The sequence below is a fragment of the Acomys russatus genome, chromosome 1 (assembly GCF_903995435.1).
Source record: "Acomys russatus chromosome 1, mAcoRus1.1, whole genome shotgun sequence".
Lineage (NCBI taxonomy): Eukaryota > Metazoa > Chordata > Mammalia > Rodentia > Muridae > Acomys > Acomys russatus.
In genome coordinates, this window is record NC_067137.1 from 83,234,155 (window position 1) to 83,253,101 (window position 18,947).

Sequence of the window (18,947 nt, forward strand, 5' to 3'; positions counted from 1 at the left end):
CTTAAACAATTACTTTGTCTTGTGTTTTGGAGACAGGATCTCTCTAGGTGGCATAGACTGGGTTCCAACTCATGGCAGTTCTCTGGTTCAGCCTCTCAAGTACTGGTATTATAGGTGTGAGCCACCACACTTAACATTTTTCTAATCTTTTTATTTTATTTTATTGGTGTTTTGCCTGCATGTATATCTGTGTGAGGGTATCAGATCTTGTAGTTACAGACAGTTGTGAGCTGCCATGTGGGTGCTGGGAATTGAATCCGGGTCCTCTGGAAGAGCAATCACTGCTCTTAACCTCTGAGCCATCTCTCTATTACACAAGTATAAAGATGTATACAGTACAGACTATGCAATTTTCTAAAAGAGAATACTAGTCTGTGTTATTGATTGTACACCAGCATAAATCTTTGAAGTCATGTGGATGTTTCCAAACAAAACAAGAATTTATATTCCTAGTACTATCGATATGGTTCCTTGTAAATTAGGTAAGAGGTGTATATTCTTTCTTTCTTTCTTTCTTTCTTTCTCTCTCTCTCTTTCTTTCTTTTCGAGACAGGGTCTCTCTGTGTAGCCCTGGCTGTCCTGGACTCGCTTTGTAGACCAGGCTGAGCCTCGAACTCACAGCGATCCACCTACCTCTGCCTCCCATAGTGCTAGGATTAAAGGCGTGCGCCACCACCACCCTGCTAAGAGGTGTATATTTTAAAAGCATCCCTTCTCACACCAAAACTGAGCTGCCTCACCCAAGGTCGCGATGTAACTTTAGCGGCAGGATCGGAGAACTCGCTCCCGGAACCTTTGTGTTGCAGCGCCTGGTTTCTAGCCGGTGCTCTTTCACAAAGGACCATTCCGGCCAAGTGCCTGTTGGTAGGAGGTTGGTTGACGTCGGGTCTAGGGGGGTTGTTCGTAAGTGGCAGAAGTTGACTCCGGCTTCGGGGGTTGGAAAAGCCACGGCTGAGGAGACGCCATGGACGACCAGGGCTGTCCCAGGTGTAAGACCACCAAATACCGGAACCCTTCTTTGAAGCTGATGGTGAACGTGTGCGGACACACTTTGTGAGTCTGGCGACCGGTGGATTCCTTGGGTGGGAGGACAGTCCTGGGAGATGCTCGGAGGCCGCTGGGGAGCGGGTGGGGGTGATGGTAAAGGGTGCGGTTAGTTTCAGCTAGGGGCAGGGGATGGAAAAAGAGAGCGTCGTTCCTTTAAAAGGTCTGTAGCCGCTTGCCCGGGGCTTTTCTGGCCTGTTTTGAACTTGGAGTTTTGATTGTGGCACGCAGGAGTTTGGCAGGTTGTCTCTCACCTACCTTCCCAGCCAGTGAAAATCTCGACTGTTTCTAGGCCTGGTGTTGTTAGCTAGACTCCAGACACAGGACTCTGGATGAAAGGAGCTTAATTTCTTCTGTGTGTGTGTGTGTGTGTGTGTGTGTGTGTGTGTGTGTGTGTGTGTGTGTGTGTATTTAATTTCATACGAAATGTTTTTTATTGATAACAGAAGCGAAAACTTACTACAGGTGGATACTGTAGTTAATGACTGAATACGTTCATTTGGAAAGCCTCCTTTGAATGTATGTGTGTCCTGGTGAATTCAGTTGGATTTTAAGTTTGTAAAGGAAGGAAATACAGACTCCAGGCAGCTATTTTGGAGCGAGGTAATGACTTTTATTGGGTGCATATTACATTCCAGGCATTGTAGCGGCCTGTCGTGAGTCCTCTCAGGATAAGTTTATGTGGGTAGCATTCCCTCATCCCAGGAAATGATCCCGAGACGGCTCGGGATTGTGGGCCATAAGAGTTTGGATTCCCGGAAGCAGCTCCAGGATGTAGGTGCGTTTTGGTTGCTTGGTGGTAGTAGGTGGGAGCGTGATTTTGTGTATTTTGAAGAATAAGTGCAGATTTGGGTCAAAGTGTTTGTTGGATTTTTATGGTGAAGTGCTTTAGTAAAAGGTGATCTGAGATGAAAGGCACTATAAAGTTGTGAGCACATATATTTCTATAGTGGCCATCTTCTTACAGAAGGTAAAGGTAAATTACAATGTGGTAGATGAGGTCTTGAGGCATTAATTGCACAATGAAATGCATTTATAATTGTCATAATGGGATTATCTCCTTAATTGGTCCCTTTTCCTAATGAACCTTTGTTTTGCTTTAGACAACATAGTTGTCTGACTGAATGGTTTAAGATGAAAAATACAGTAAAGGTAGTCAGCTGGAATGTCTGAACAGTGGGAAAAAGGGAATCCTGTTGGTACATTATCAGGTATTTGTGAAGACTGGGCCTCAGTTGTTAGCCTAACCTAAAGGTGCTGGAATTTCAGTTATGTGCTACCATGACTAGAAAACTGTTGGGTTTTTAGAGAAGTTTTGCTGAGTTTCTCTGTTACTTTTTTTTTAGCTTTGAAACACACACACACACACACACACACTGTGTTGAGATCATGTTCATCTTTCATGACCCACTCTGTTCTCCTTCCTTTCCCTTTGAACTCTTCCCAAATACTCCACCAGTGGCTGCACCACTGAGAAGTGCTCCCCCCTCACCCCCCCCCCCCACCTGGGCACCCTCTCTGTCTGGGGGGTGGGCGATGTTGAAGGGCAGATGTCTGTTGCTGCTGTGTGCTCATGATTGCAGTTGCTGAGTTAAATCTGGATGCCTGTTTCATGGCACTTTCCCATCTCTGGCTTTTGACATTGTTTTTGCCAGCCCCAGAAGCTGCCCTTGCCACCGTGTGTGTCTGTGTCTGAGTCTGTCTGTCTGTCTGTGATACAGCTGTTCCGTTTATTTTTATTTTACTGTATTATTGTAGTGATGGAGGTGTCCTGCCTAGGAGTCTGAATTTTGCTTTCTGATTAATCTTGGCTTTGTCTACTTTTTTTTCTGCCCTCTGTGTTATATCTAAATTGTTATTTATAGAGTTTTAGCAGGTCAACATTTAATTAACATATTTGTTGGTGAGAATAATTAGTAAGTGATCTTCATTTATTTTAAGTAATATATAGTACCATGCAATTAGGAAATAGCATCCTCTTTGTACAGAACAATTTGGAGAAGGCACTCATCCTTGGGGGTTGTTAGAAAGTGTGTGGGTATCCTCCATGAGTCTCTGGCAAGGAATAGGCTGCTTTGTGACATGAATTTCCTCACACTCGATCTCCTCCTATTTAGTAAAGCATAACTGATGTGCTTGTTAAAGACTTTCATTTATTTTCTTTATGTATATGGGTGTTTTACCTGCATTGTATGTGTATGTGCCGTGTGTATACAGGCTGTCAGAGGCTAGAAGAGGACATTGGATCCCCCAGGACTGGGGTTACATACAGATGGTTGGGAGCTGCCTTGTGAATGGTAGGACTTGAACCAGAGTCCTCTAGGGCAGCAGCACGTGTTCTTAATCTCTGAGCTGTGTCTCCAGTTCTTATTATTACTTTTTCTTTTTGAGACAGTGTCTTGATACATAGCCTAAGTTGACCTAGAACGTGTTTTGTAGCCTTGGCAAACCTTGAATTCTTGATAGTTCTGCCTTAGTGCTGGGATTATTAGCTATGTGCCTTCATTCGTGTTTGTGTGTGTGTGTGTGTGTGTGTGTGTGTGTGTGTGTGTGGTGTCTGTGCACCTATGTGTGTGTGCATACTCACGGAGGCCAAAGGAGGATGCCTAGTGCCCTGCTGCATCACTTTCTGTCTTACTCCTCTGAGACAGGGTTTCTCTTTAAAGCCGGAGCTTGGTGACTGTCTCTCATAGTGCTAGGGTTACAGGAGCTTGAGGCCGTGCCCAGCCTTTTTATGTGGGTACAAGTATCAAAGTTCAGGCTCTTCTGCTTGCATTGCAAGAGTTCTTAACCTACTGAGCCATCTATTCAGCACCCCTCTTCCCAGACAGGATTTTGCTTTGTAACTCAGGCTGGCCCTGAATTAGCTAGGTAGCCTAGGCTGGCCAGGAGGGAACTTTGGTATCAGAAAGTTTCATAGAGTCTTTTTTTTTTTTTTTTTTTGGTTTTTTCGAGACAGGGTTTCTCTGTGTAGCCTTGGTTGTCCTGGACTCACTTTGTAGACCAGGCTGGCCTCGAACTCACAGTGATCCGCCTGCTTCTGCCTCCCGAGTGCTGGGATTAAAGGCATGCGCCACCACACCCGGCTTCATAGAGTCTTTTTTGGCTTTCCAAAACAGAGTTTCTCTGTGTAGCCTTGGCTGTCCGGGACTCACTTTGTAGAGCAGGCTGGTCTTGAACTCACGGTGATCTGCCTGTCTCTGCCTCCCAAGTGCTGGGATTAAAGGTGTGTACCACTTTATTGACACCTTTTAGGACTTCCCTTCTAGGAAGTTATATTATCAAATTCGTGCCACAAACTCAAACAGATAATAGGAAATTGTATGTTAAACCTTAAGGATTATTTGTTAAGGTGCAAATTGTTTTATTCTGTAAGAGCCCCAAACAATGGCATAGTAATTGGCTTAGCCCTTAGATTACAAGCATAAGATGAAATAGAGTTAACTTGTTTTCTTTCCTTTTTTTTTTGTTTTTTTCGAGACAGGGTTTCTCTGTGTAGCTTTGGCTGTCCTGGACTCTCGTTGCAGACCAGGCTGGCCTTGAACTCACAGGGATCCACCTGCCTCTGCCTCCTGAATGCTGGGATTAAAGGAGTGCGTCACCACCGTCCGGCCTAACTTGTTTTCTTATAACTTTTTTTTTAAAAAGTGGGCATGAGCTATATCTAACAAGTATTATTTATGATAGCCCTCTTGACTCTCGATGCTAGATTGGCTATTTAATGTGGAAATTTAGTGGAAATTAGTCATTCACTCTGATGATGGGATTAGTAGTTATGCTTACCCCACAGGGTCACTGTGAGGGATTACTTGAGGGATAGTTAAAGTAAATTTAAGAATTAATTTACTCTCACCTATGAAGAGATATTGCCAATATTCTAAATAAAAAAATAGTTTCTTGACCGGCAATATGGTTAACTTGGTCTTATTCACTGGGACCTACTTAGTGGGAGGAGAAAAACTCAACTCCTGAAAGTTGTCCTTTGATTCCCAAGTAAGTAAGTACGTGCAATACCAAATGGTTTGCTGGGTTAGGTTTTAGAAGTCTGTCAGTTTGCTTCCTAATTTACTTAGCGAGTAGAACCTAAGATGGCATAGGGAATAAGAATAATTTAATGATAGCGAAGCCTGGATACAATAACAGTTTGCTTCAAGTTTTGAATATGGTAAGTTTTTCAAAGACAAAAGAAAAAAAAAAAAAGCAAAACTCAACAGTAATTTATTAGTTATTGCTTTGTAGTGATTGATATTTTTGCAGTCTTTCCTGTACACTCAATAAAATTTCCAGGTCACTGATTATTAGACTTGCCTCATACTAAGGCTCATCTGGGATGCTTGTCTAAAATACAGACTTCTCTTTTATAATTTTTTGGGGTGGGTGGGGGTGGGGATAAAACCCACACTTCATATTACTTACCTAGGGGAATCTTGTGCTAAGTTTGGAAGCACTGCTAGGGTTGTCATATAACAAAGAATGTGGCAGCAATGGTGTCTGTGCCCTTCCCCCTTGTTTTAGCTGTTTTGAGTGACTCAAAAGAAATTAGTTAGTATTATTACAGTGAAGAAAAGGAGAACTTAGTTATAAAAATTTGAAATAGAGATATGAAAGTGATTATATGTTATTTTAAATAATCTACTTGTTAAAAAGTATTATTTGTCAGGGTACAGTGGTGGTACACGCCTGTAATTCCAGCACTCTTGGAGGCAGAGGCACGTGGATCTCTATGAGTTTGAGGCTAGCCTGGTCTACAAAGCAAGTCTAGGATAGCCAAGGCTATACAGAGAAACCCTGTCTTGAAACCCCCTCCCCCACAAAAACAAACAAACAAACAAACAAACAAAACCGGTGGTGGTGGGGGAGGAGAGAGAGAGAGAGAGAGAGAGAGAGAGAGAGAGAGAGAGAGAGAGAGAGAGAGAGAGAGATTATTTGTTAAAGAAATAAGAAACAGGGGCCTGGAAAGATGGCTCAATAGTTAAGAGCACTGTCTGCTCTTCCAGAGGTCCTGAGTTCAATTCCCAGCACCTACATGGTCGCTTACAATCATCTTTACTGGAATCTGATACCCTCATCTGGCATGCAGGTATACATGCATATAGGCCATGCATATACATTAAATAAATAAATAAATCTTTAAAAAAAAAAAAACGAACCAGAAACTTGGCAGGTTTGCTACATGCCTTTAATTCCAGCACTTGCAAGGCAGAGACAGGTAGATAGATCTCTAGGATTTTTTTTCTTTTATTTTTCTTTTTTGATACAAGGTCTCTCTATGCAGTTTTGGCTCTACTGGCCTTGCACTCAGAGATTCACCTGCCTCTGTCTTTCAAGTGCTGGAATTAAAGGTATGGGCCACTATACATAGTCTGCTCTTCTTATATTTAAAAATATAATAATTTCTTGGGCTTGTAATATGGTCAACTTGAGTTTAATTCCCGGGACCTACTTAGTGGGAGGAGATCAGAGACCTCCTACAAGTTGTTCTCTGATCTTGGAGACACATTCTTGATTATTCTGAGTAAGTAAATAAATGTAATAAAAATTATTTGTTGGGTTAAGTTTTAGGAGTTTGTAAGTTTGAGGCCATTCTGGTCTAATTAGAGAGACTTTGACTATCCAGGGCTACATAGTGAGACCTGAAGAGGAAGAGGAGGAGGAGGAACAAGACTGTAAACTCCTGTGGATTAGTGGATACATATTAAACTGAAGAAGGTTAGCACCAAGGGAACAAAATGCTTGATTGGCTTCAAATGTATAAGTGATGTATAAATCAGCCATTGAGGAGGGAAGAGCTGCTTAGGAAAATCTGTTTTGGCTCTTGGGCTTAGTCAGGAAATATGTATGAAAGTACAGGCTACAAAGTGCTGTTTATTTTATTAACAGGGTTGGTAGGAAGTTGGAAGAAACGTTAGCTAGAAATTGGAAGGAGCTTAGCAATCTTGCTTTATTCCACACCCACCTTTCTTGTCAGACATACAGGGAAACAAAAGCCTATTCTGGTCTTTTTGTGTATATATTTGTTAGGAATTATTCAGCTACATTTTAATTATATTTGCTAAATAAAATTCTACAAAGATTGTGTTTTGTACTTTTGTGTGTATAAAATGAAAATATTATCAAAATAAGTATCATCTACTTAGAACAATTTTCTTTACATTTTATTTTTCAGCATGCTAGTTTAAGCAAAATAGAAACACTGCTAACACTTTAAACATTCAGTCATGATTTTGTGACCCATTGCTGCATTTTTCCACATCTTTATCTTTGGCCTATGATATGTAGACAATGCCAGTACTTATTTTATAATTACAATTAGGTGACAGGAAGGCTAAATGAATGTTATTACTTATGAGAGGAAATAATTTCAGTACCTTTCATGTTTTTTTCTCCTTTTTTCCTTCCTTTGTTGGTTTACTCCTTCCTTCCTTCCATTTTATGTGCTTTGGCATTTTGTCTTCCATGTGTCTATATGAGGGAGTCGGATCCCTGGGAACTGGAATTACAGTTATAAACAGCCATGTGGGTGCTGTGAATTGAACCCAGGTCCTCTGGAAGAGCAGCCAGCGCTCTCCGCCCCGGAGCCCTCTCTCCAGCCCTCCTTATGTGTCATTTTCATGTTGTATGTCAAGAGATATACTTTGTGTACAAGTATTATATATGCACAAATATGCATATGAATTCTCTACAAGTAGAAAAGAAAATAGAAGGTTTAATGAACTTCAATAGAAATGCTTTGGAGTGTTAGAATTTTTTTATTTAACTAAGTTGAAACATGTAAAAAACAAGAATTTTGAGATGAAGGCAAATGATTATATATGCCCCCCCCTTCCCGTTTTAGAATACAAATATGCTAGTGGCCACATCATTGAAAATTAATGAGGGCTCCATCAATATGGTGCAGTGTCTCTGCATCTGGATTCATATATATTTAATGAGCCTGCTATTCTAATTCCAGGTAACTGAAGCAAACTGCATCTGACATTAACTCTGATTTACTTGTAAACAACTCATCCCATTAAAACATCAATGCCTTGAAATCTACCAGTATTAAATATAGCTTCTTCATAAATAATCCCATGGTGTTTACTGTGTTGCCATAACTAAGTTGTTTTTAAATAAACAAGGCTAAAATTTTAGTATTGTTTCAGATGTTGCCAAATATATCATATTTAATTGATATTTTAAAAATGATTAGTGGGGCTGGAGCCACTAAGAGCACTCTCTGTTCTTGCAGAGGACCTGGGTTCAATTCCCAGCACCCACATGGCAGCTGACAACTGTCTATACCTCCAGGTGCAGGGGATCTGATACCCTCACACAGATATACATGCCGACAAAACACTAATGTACACTTAAAAAACAAATCCTTAAGGGGCTGAACTGATGGTTCAGTAGTTACGAGAACCAGCTGCTCTTCCAGAGGACCTAGATTCAATTCCCAGCAATCACATGATAGCTCACAGCTGTCTGTTCCAGGGACCCAACACATGCACAGAGACACACATACATACAATACCAATGCACATAAAGTAAATGTTTTAAAAAAGTCATCTAAAGAAATCAGTGATCCGCCTGCCTCTGCCTCCCAAGTTCTGGGATTAAAGGCATGCGCACGGCAGGCTCCACTTCTTGCTCTTGAGACAGTCTTTTTACTAAACTTGAAGGGCCGCTGGTGATCAGCAAGTTCCAGTGGTCCTCCTGCGTCCTTCCCACAAGGTTTCAAGGTTACAAGCCACAACCACCGTTTTACATGGGTCCTGGGAACGTGACTCAGGTCCCTATTCTCTTGTTTTGGTTTGTGTTTTGAGACAGGGTTTCTCTTTCTAGTTCAGGCTGTCCTGGAACTCACTATGTCGGCCAGGCTAGCCGCAAGCTCACAGAGATCCTCTTCCTCTGTCCCCTAAGTGCTGGGATTAAAGGTGTGCGCCACCACTGCCTGGCTCAGGTGCTTGTTCTTGTGGAGTGACTGCTCTTACTTGCTGAGACATTTTCCTGGCCCAATAAGCAATATTTTAAGAATTAATGTATTATATTTGTTGAGGCATGGTATCATGTATGGCAGGTTAGCCTTGGACTCACTATGAAGCTATGTGTGACCTTGAAATTTGACTCTTCTTGTTAAGACCTCTCTAGCACTGGGATTGCAGGGATGCACCACCATACCCAGTTTACCTGGTGCTCAGGGTGTTAGGCAAGCACTATCAACTGAGCTGCATCCTAGTGCCAGCACCATTAAAAAAAGAACTTGTTTATAATGCTTTACAACACAATCTTGAGCAGTTTACGTCCATTCTTAACCTACCATTTTATCCTGACTCCATCATTGCCAAAATCCCCAAATTACTTGCTTTTTAGTACTTTCTTTGCTCCAGCTGAATCTTCTTCATCTCTCCTGCACATCTGCCTGAATCCACTTCCTGAATCCTCCTCTTCCTCTTCTAACTTCTCTTCCTCTGGATGGCAAGAAGCCCAGCCCTGTTCTCTTCCTTGCTCAGCAAATAGCTGTAAGCTGCTTTATTGGCATGGGGGGGAACACAGTTTATACAATAGGAGATTCTCAGAACAAGGCTTGCAACCAGATATGGGGGGTACAGAAATCAGCACTTGAATTATACAATAAATAACCTTATGCCTACAGCCATTTACAGTTCACTCACTGGAGCATGTATGCTAACTCTAGTTTTTGTTTTTGTTTTTTTCTATTTTTTAATTATATTTCTTTTTTAACATATACTTTTTTTTTTTTTTTTTTTTGGTTTTTCGAGACAGGGTTTCTCTGTGTAGCCTTGGCCATCGTGGACTCACTTTGTAGACCAGGCTGGCCTCGAACTCACAGCGATCCGCCTGCCTCTGCCTCCCGAGTGCTGGGATTAAAGGCGTGCGCCACCACGCCCAGCTAACATATACATTTATATTATTACACATGAATAAAATAAACTAGCCAGCACCATTTTAAAGACAAAATGTATACCTTTAGCTGGGTGTGGTGGCATGCCTGTAATCTCAGCACTGGAAGGCTGTAGCAGGAGGGTAGCAGATACAGGCCATGCTGGATTATACACCAAGACTTTGCCTCAAAAAGAAAATTCCTGTTTAAGGTAATTTAAATATATTTTAAAGATGAAAACATATGTTGACAGCACTCAGGGAGGCAGGTGGATCTCTGTGAGTTCGAGGCCAGCGTGGTCTACAAAGCAAGTCCAGGACAGCCAAAGCTACACAGAGAAACCCTGTCTTGAAAAACAAAACACCTCCCATATATATACATATTGTGTGTATATATTCATACATACATATATGTGCTGAAGTAGATGTTTCTGCATTATTCAGGTTATGAATGTGTTGTTCATAATTCAGGCACTCATTAATGTTTAATTCCTTTTGGCAGTTAATTACAGAAAGTGATCTATGTAATGTGATGCAATTAAATGCAGACTCACACACTTTATAGTGGGAGTGGGAATCTGTTGATAATGACCATGACTAGGGTAAATGTAGTGCTTCTAACTTTCTCTTGGAAAATACATTGTGTTTCTTGCTTGTTTCATGTGGTTTGGATTTATATTATTTGAAAAGAGAATGGAAACTAAAACGTATATTATGTGAGGAAATTAGTATGTAGTAAACTAGAAATTATTGAAAACATGTGGCCCAAGCAGATTGACTACTATATTATTCCATGAGAGAGCCCCAAGAATAGATAAGCTCCAGGGCTTTTGCTCTTCCTTTTAGGCACTGTCAGGGTCTGTGTATGCTCAACATCTGTTCTGCCACTGTAATGTGTCCCCACTCAAGTCTGTTTCTCTTACAAGGTATGTGGCATGTTGAACCTGGCACATGGTAGCATTTTTGGCCACATAATATATTATGTATTGTGATTATTATTTAAAGTGAAGCTGATAGTTTCTAGTGTTATAGAATGTTAGATATTTGCAATAATGAAAATTTCAAATACACGGAGGATTATTGGTTATCTCATGTAAGCACAGGTTGCAGTTTCTGTGCCTGAATATCTGTGTGTATAAAAAATGCATTTCCTCTTTCCTTTCCTTCCCTCCTCTCTTTCCCCTTCCTTTTTTCCTTCAATCTCTTCTTTCTTCCCCTCCTTCTTTCTCTTTCTTTCTCTTTTTCTATCTTTTTTCTTTTTTTTTTTCTTTCTCTTTTGTGATAATAACATGTTTATAGTCCCAGAGTGGCCTCGGACTCAGTCCCCCGTCTTAACCATTCCCCCCAGCCCCCGCCCCCGAGACAGGGTTTCTTTGTGTAGCCTTGGCTGTCCTGGAACTTGCTCTGTACATCAGGCTGGCTTCAAACTCACAGAGATCCACTTGTCTGTGCCTCAAACTGAGTGCTGGGGTTAAAGGCGTGACCACCACCACCGGGCCTGTCTTAGCCTCTTGAGTGCACGCTATACTTGGACATTTCCCCTTCTTGTGGTGATGGAGATCAAGCCTGGGTCCTCCAGCCTGCTCGGCAATGTCGCTTTCACTAAGCCACATCATCAAGTCCACATTTCTTCTTTCTCTTCTCCTTCCCTCACCCTCCTCTCCTTTCCTCTCCCCTTCCCTTTCCTTCTTTCCCCTTCTCTCCCTCCAGCAGCCTTCCCTTCCTTCCTCCCTTTCTTTAGCAGGTTCTTGCTGTGTATTCAGTTTGGAACTTGTTATCATTCACTTCAGCTTTTTCAGTGTTGAGATAACAGATGTTCACTGCTGCCCCTGCCTTCAATAGGATATATTTCTAGAAATCCCTCTATCCTTCTTCCCTGCATTCTTTTTTTTCCTCCTGAGACAGGGTTTCTCTGTGTACCCTTTGGCTGTCCTGGACTCGCTTTGTAGACCAGGCTGGCCTCAAACTCACAGCAATCCGCCTGCCTCTGCCTTCCAAGTGCTGGGATTAAAGGCGTGCGCCACCACAGCTGGGTTTTCCCTGTGTTCATCCCTCCACTCCGCCCCCAGCTCACAGCTGATTTGTTCTCTTCCATCACAGACTATGACCCTATGTACATTATAGTAATAACAAACCACACTCTGAACTCCGTGTGTGCTTCCTGGCACAGCAGCGGGCTCCTCTGCACTACAGGCTGGCATTCCATCTCATACCACATTATGTCCACACTTCATTTATCCACTTGCTGGTTGATGGATATTTAGCATGCTTCTGGTTGTCCATGTCAAGAGTTTCTTTGAACTTTTTGAGAAGCTTTTGTGGGTACCTCCCCCCTCCCTTGGGTGAGTATCTAGGAGCCTGACTAGGTTATGTAGCATGCATATTTAATTTTTAAAACTTTTATAGTTTTGGATTTTTTTGTGATCCATTGTGACTTAAGCTTTGCTTATCTTTCAAGGCTAAAAGATTTTCCCTTTTGTCAGAATATCTAGTTGGTCTAGCACCATCTGTTAACTCCTCTTTCCCTATTAGTTTCCTTAGGTATTTGAAAAAGTAGTTAACAGTGCAGTGTGGTGGAACAAGCCTAGAGTTCCAGCTCTAGAGAGACAGAGGCAGGAGGATCACAAGTTCCAGGTTAGGTAGTCTAGGCTACGTAGTGAGTTTCAGGCCAGCCTGGGCTATTTACTTTTTCAGAAAGAAGCAAATTAAAGGGAAAAAATAATTAGTCAAATATGGGTGTATTTTTCAGTCTGCTTTGTATTGATTTATATATAACGTTACCGGTATACACAATTTGCATTGATTACCAAAATGTGTAGTAAATCCTGGAGTCAGGCACTATAATTCCTTTATCTTTTTTTATTGTAAAAATGTCTTTATTCTGTGCCCTTAGATTTTCCATATCAATTTTGAACCATTTTGCTAACTGGGGGAAAAAAACACTGCTAAGAGTTTTGATTGGGATTACATTAAATTTGGGGGAAACTGCCATTTCAAAAATATTGAATCTAGCCAGATGCATTCCTGTAATCCCAGCACTCTGATAGGCAGGGGTAGGCCAGCCTGGTCTACAAAGTGAGTCCAGGACAGCCAAGGCTACACAGAGAAACCCTGACTCAAAAAACAAAACAACAAACAAGCAAAACCAGCAACCCTCCCCCCAATCTACTAATATGTGGGATTTATTTAGGTCTTTACTTTCAGACAATAATGGTGGGTAGTTTCCAATGTTACATTCCTTCCTCCTCCTCCTCTTCCTCTTCTTCTTCCCCGCTTGGCGCCACCACCACCACCACCACCTCCTCCTTCCTTCCTCCTCCTTCTCCTCCTCCTCCTTCTCCTCCTCCTTCCTTCTCCTCCTTCCTTCTCCTTCCTTCCTCCTCCTTCCTTCCTCCTCCTCCTTCTCTTCCTCCTCCTCCTTCCTTCTCCTCCTCCTTCTCCTCCTTCCTTCTCCTCCTCCTTCTCCTCCTCCTTCCTTCCTCCTCCTCCTCTTCCTTCCTTCCTCCTCCTTCTCCTCCTCCTTCCTTCTCCTCCTTCCTTCTTCCTCCTCCTCCTTCTCCTCCTCCTCCTTCTTCTCCTCCTCCTTCTCCTCCTCCTTCTCCTCCTTCCTTCTCCTCCTCCTTCTCCTCCTCCTTCTCCTTCCTTCCTTCCTCCTCCTTCTCCTCTTCCTTCCTTCTCCTCTTCCTTCCTTCCTCCTCCTTCCTTCTCCTCCTCCTTCCTTCTCCTCCTTCCTTCTCCTCCTCCTTCTTCTCCTCCTCCTTCCTTCTCCTCCTCCTTCCTTCTCCTCCTCCTTCCTTCTCCTTCCTTCTTTTGTTTTTTGAGGCAGGGTTTCTCTGTGTAACATTTCTGACAGTCCTGGAACTTGATCTGTAGACTAGGCTGGCTTTGAACTCACAGAGATCCTCCTGCCCCTGCCTCCCAGGTGCTGGGATTAAAGGCATGCGCCTCCACTACCCGGTATTATTGCAGTTTTAGCTATCTTTTACTACATTTATTTTAAGTAATTTTTGGTTTTACTGTTTTTTTCATTTTTTTTTCTTCTTGAGACTGGGTTTCTCTGTGTAATAGCCCTAGCTGTCATGGACTCGATTGTAGACTAGGATGGACTCGTCTATAAGGCTACTTGCCTCCTGAGTGCTGGGGTTTAATTCATGCACTACCCATCTTTGTGAATTAGTAACATAGACATGTGTTTGCAGATCCAAAATTGATGGTGTGTTGTGGGGAGCGAGTCTACTCCTGTATGGATGAATGGTATGGTTAAAGGCCCCAAATGTATTTGTTTTTATTTTTGGTGTATGGAGTCATATATGAATTCTCATATATTCCTCATAAAAGAGCAGCAGATTCTGTCAGATTGCATCTGGGGGAGTCCATTCTTATAGGTCTGCCCCTCAGGTTACAGAGGACTGATGGCTTGTCTCTGGGACACAGCCACAGACAATGACCAAGGGCCATAGCTGAAGCTGCAACAATGCCCCCATAACCTCAGGAGACAGAGGCAATTTAATTTGTGTTGTACTTGCCCCAACCTGCTGATACCTTGGATACTGAAACTGAGGAAAGTGACTATGAAGATGCAACTACCTAACTAACCCATGGTAATTGTACTTTAGTTCTGGGCTACCAGGAGAAGTAAAGGTGGAGTGACTTCACCCTCTTACCACAAAGCTTGTTTAGGGTGACAAATTTGGGGGAAGATGCTAATGGTCTTAACTGCCTTCCTGTGTTTGAGAGGCTTGTTCCACAAAAGCCAGAGCAAATGGACATTATCCTGAGACTCTGGCTTTCACATCCTTAAAGGGAGTTAAAGAAGTCTGTACAGCCTGTGGGCCCATGGCTCTATATACTCCAGGACTTATTCAAAGAATCCTCAGTGACAATGCCTTACCTTATTCTGATTGGCTAAGAATGACAAAATGAAATCAACCAAGAGGACTGATTACTTGTTAATCAAGACTGCATTTACAGAATTGCCTTAGGACTAGGAGCAATGCACTCTAGCCCATGGAGTTGCTGTCAGCACCGGGTACTTTACCTTATGAAGGAGGCAGCAACTAACTGTGCTATCATTTATCATCTTAACAATAAATTAACAGCCACCTCAACGGTGCCCAAAGCTTACCAGCAACCCTGAAAGAGGCTCGTTGTGGGAGGAGAACCTTATTGGTTTTGAGTTTTTCTTGTTCTTGAGAAAGATGACAGAATAACCCAGGCTAGAGGCTGCCTTGTTTTATTTCATTCTCTTAGGCCACAGAGACTATGCAGGCTTCATTGGGAACATCTGAGAAATAAAATAGGGCGGTGTGGGAAGTGAATGTATTCTTGTGTGAATGAGCATTCAGAAGAGCATAGCTTTGTCAAAGACACCAGGGCCTCTGACCCATGGGAATGGCGGGGCCTTCCCTAGTTTGAGTAGGATTGTTGTGTTTGCAGAAAGGAACAACCTCCAGTTCCTCCTCCAGGATGTGACTGAGACTGCTCGCCTACAGGAACCCCATACCCTGAGTAGCTAACCCTCTGGGCTGAGTTTACAGGCTGATGGTCCCACATTATCCCACATTACATTATCCCAGCTTGTCTCTAGACATGTGTCTGTCCTTTCATTTCCACTGCCCCAGTCAGATCAGTCTCAAAGCCCTGCAGGTGGCTGCAGTGTGTGAGGCAGAAGTCTGAGGCAGGAAGATTGCGAAGAGTAGTAGTAGATCATGGGTCTGGAAGATGCTGCTAAGCCTGAAGACTGTGATTTCTGGAACCCACATATTGGAAAAAGTGAACCTCAGGTTGTCCTATTGTATTCACAGGTGCTGAGGCATGTGCATATGCAGAGTTTTACTGGCACATAGATGTGTACACACACACACACACACACACACACACACACACACACACACACACAGAGCTTCAAACTCCTCTAATTCTAGTGCTATGAGAGACAGTCAGCTAGCTCCGGGTTTAAAGAGAACCCTGTCTCAGAGGAATAAGGCAGAAAGTGATGCAGCAGGGAACTGGGCATCCTCCTTTGGTGAGTATGCACACACGCATAGGTGCACAGACAACACACACACACACACACACACACACACACACACACACTCCACATGTTTACACCCAATGACTGTAGGGACTACATAAATAGCTTGGTAGTTAAGAGCGCTTGCTCTTACTACCGGCGTTTAGTTCACAGCACCCCTTAGGGTGGCTCACAACCGCCTGTGACCACCTCTCGGGGATCTGAAGTCCTCATCTCATCTCCGTAGGCCCCTGCACTCAGGTGTATGTACCCTACACAGATACATGCACATAATTAAATGTAAAAAGAAAAATTTAAAAATATGAAAAAAAGATTAAATGCTAGCCAGAGCTACATAGAAATATTCTGCCTGGATTGGAGGGGGGAGGGGATGCATACAAAATCTCTGTCTGTTTTGACTGTAAATAGTTTTCTTTGCAAATTCTGAACAAACCAGTTGTGTTTTGTATTTGGTGATAGTGACAATGTGTGCTTACACTTACATAGTCTCTCTTCAGGTTAGATTTGACTTCTTTTTAAAAATATAAGTGAGCTTTCTTTTCATTCTTCTCTCCCTCCTCATTTAAATGATTGCTTGTGACTGTGTGTTGTGCTGTGTGTTCATGTGTGTGCAGGTAACTGTAGAGGCCAGAGGCCAGTGTTGGGTGTCTTCCTCTATTTCTCTCCACCTTATGTTTTGAGACAGGGTCCTAATTTATTTTTGTTACACTTATGTGGCTGTTAGAGGACAACTAGTGGGGATCACTTTTCTCTTTCTACTTTGTAGGTTCTAGAGATTGACCTCAGACTGTCAAGCTTGGTGGCAAGTGCCTTTACCAGTTGAGCTATCTCACAGGCCTGGGTTTTGGCGTCTGTAAAACCAAATGGAACTATTTGGTCCAGATCAGAACTTGATTTAACATGCCATCAGCTCTGAGCTCTCAAGTGACAGGTTTTCAGATTTCACTGAGAGACTAGGCTGTTTTGCTTGTCAGTCTTAAGAAATCTGTGTAGTATTTTTGCTTGTTCTAGAAACTGTTAAGAAACAACACAGGGTTCCAAGAACCTAGATATTTCCTGTTGGAAATAGAGGTGCAGGAAGTGATTGTCATGTGTGGAAGGGCTGGCGTCTAAGGTATGGAGACACACACACACACACACACACACACACACACACACACACACACTGTCAGTGTCTTCTTACTCCACTGTCTCTCCCTTTCTTTGCCCTCTCCCATCTCCTCCTGGCTTTTTCTCTTTTCCTCTCCCCTCCCCTATTCATCCCCTTCCTTCCTCCTCGCTCCCTCCCTCCTCCCCACCCCCTCCCTCAGGATGAGATGCAGTGCCTCAGGTGTGTTAGTCTAGCACTGTGTCACTGAGTTATGTTTCCAGCCTTCAGTTTCTTACTCTCATTTTGTTTTTTTTTTTTTTTTTTCTTTTCAGTTTTTGGTGATTATTCTAAGCTGTAACAATTTATAAACTTATTTAAGCCAGCATGAAACTTGTATGATTTATTCTTTTCTTTTATGGTCAAATGGATTGAACCTAGTGCTTTATGCTGTCTAGGCAAGTGCTCTATTGCTTAGCTATCTTCACCGTACCAGAATGAAATTTTTTAGTTTTTGGAGATGGGGTTTTCTGTGCAGCCTTGGCTCACCGGGACTTGCTTTGTAGACCAGGCTGGCCTCGAACTCACAGAGATCTACCTGCCTCTGCCTCCCAGAGTGTTGGGATTACAGGTGTGTGACACCACACGTGGCTCAGAATATGATTTAAAAAAACAATTGAAATTTATTTTTTTGAGGCAGGGTTCAGTATGTCATCTGGCTTAAAACTCACTGAGTAGACCATGCTGGCCTTGAACTCACAGAAATCTACCTGCTTTTGCTTCTAGTACTGGGATTAAAACATGAACCACCATTTCCAGCTGCAGTACGAATTTTTTTAGCTAAATATAATTCCAGATTTTATAATATGTTGGTACATTTTTTCCTTTATCATGTAAGCATGCACACACACACACACAAATATAATGTTAGAATTTGTTGATGGTCAGTTGAGATATAACCTTGAAATACGTTATCTGGTAAACATGCTGCATTCTGAGTTTTTATTATTTATTTTCAATTTTAAAGGCAGGCTTTCGTTTTTATTGGTCAGGCTGGACTTGAACTCATGTCAGTCCTTCCATCTCAGTGTTTTGAGTGCTGAGATTACAGATGTGCATCACCATGTCTAGTTTACATTCCATTTTGAATTTTTTTTTTTTTTTTGAGACAGGGTTTCTCTGTGTACCCTTGGCTGTCTTAGACTCACTTTGTAGACTAGGCTGGCCTCGAACTCAAAGCGATCTGCCTGCCTCTGCCTCCCAAGTGCTGGGATTAAAGGCATGGGCCACCATGCCCGGCTTTGAAAATATTTTTAATAGAATGTTTTTAAGTTTTCAAATCAAGCAGCAACTGTAAATTTTGTTTTCTTTTTCTTTATGGCACGATTTTAACTTCTAGAATATCACTCATCTTACAGCTACATGTTATCATAAAAATTGAGTAGACAAAGTACAGTTTGGTTTTAGTTAATATGATTGTATCTTGGTATTTATAGGGAGTTGGTTTTAGGACTCCCAAGCTGCTAAAATCTCTATAAAGTGGCAAATAGTTGTTTGTGATTTATGTATTTCTTTTTCTCTGAAAGAATTATGCTACCTAATACAATGTAAGCAATATGTAAACTGTTATATTATGTAGGTGATAGTGACAAGATAGAAATTGTCCCCTCTCCTGTCCCCCAATTTATATCCAAAGTTCGTGAGTGTGTGAATGAAGAAACTGTGGATAAGGAGGGACCACAGCACTTTGAAAATGTCTCCTCCTGGGTCTGGAGAGTTGGCTCAGTGGTTAAGAGCACTGCTTGCTCTTCCAAAGGTCCCAGGTTCAATTCCCAGCACCCACATGGCAGCTCATAACTGTCTGTAGCTTCAAGATCTGACACCCTCACACCAATGCAC

At 42.2% G+C, this 18,947-nt stretch overlaps 1 protein-coding gene across 2 annotated transcripts in view; it reads left to right on the top strand.

The window, feature by feature from the left end:
- Window positions 1-923: 923 nt before the first annotated feature.
- Window positions 924-18,947, top strand: part of Mnat1 (MNAT1 component of CDK activating kinase) — a 149,365-nt gene continuing 131,341 nt past the window's right edge. For both annotated transcript variants that reach the window (XM_051147494.1, XM_051147502.1), the window contains exon 1: window positions 924-1,053. In XM_051147494.1, the coding sequence (XP_051003451.1) occupies window positions 965-1,053 (89 nt within the window). In that variant the 5' untranslated portion in view covers window positions 924-964. The remainder of the gene's footprint in view (window positions 1,054-18,947) is intronic.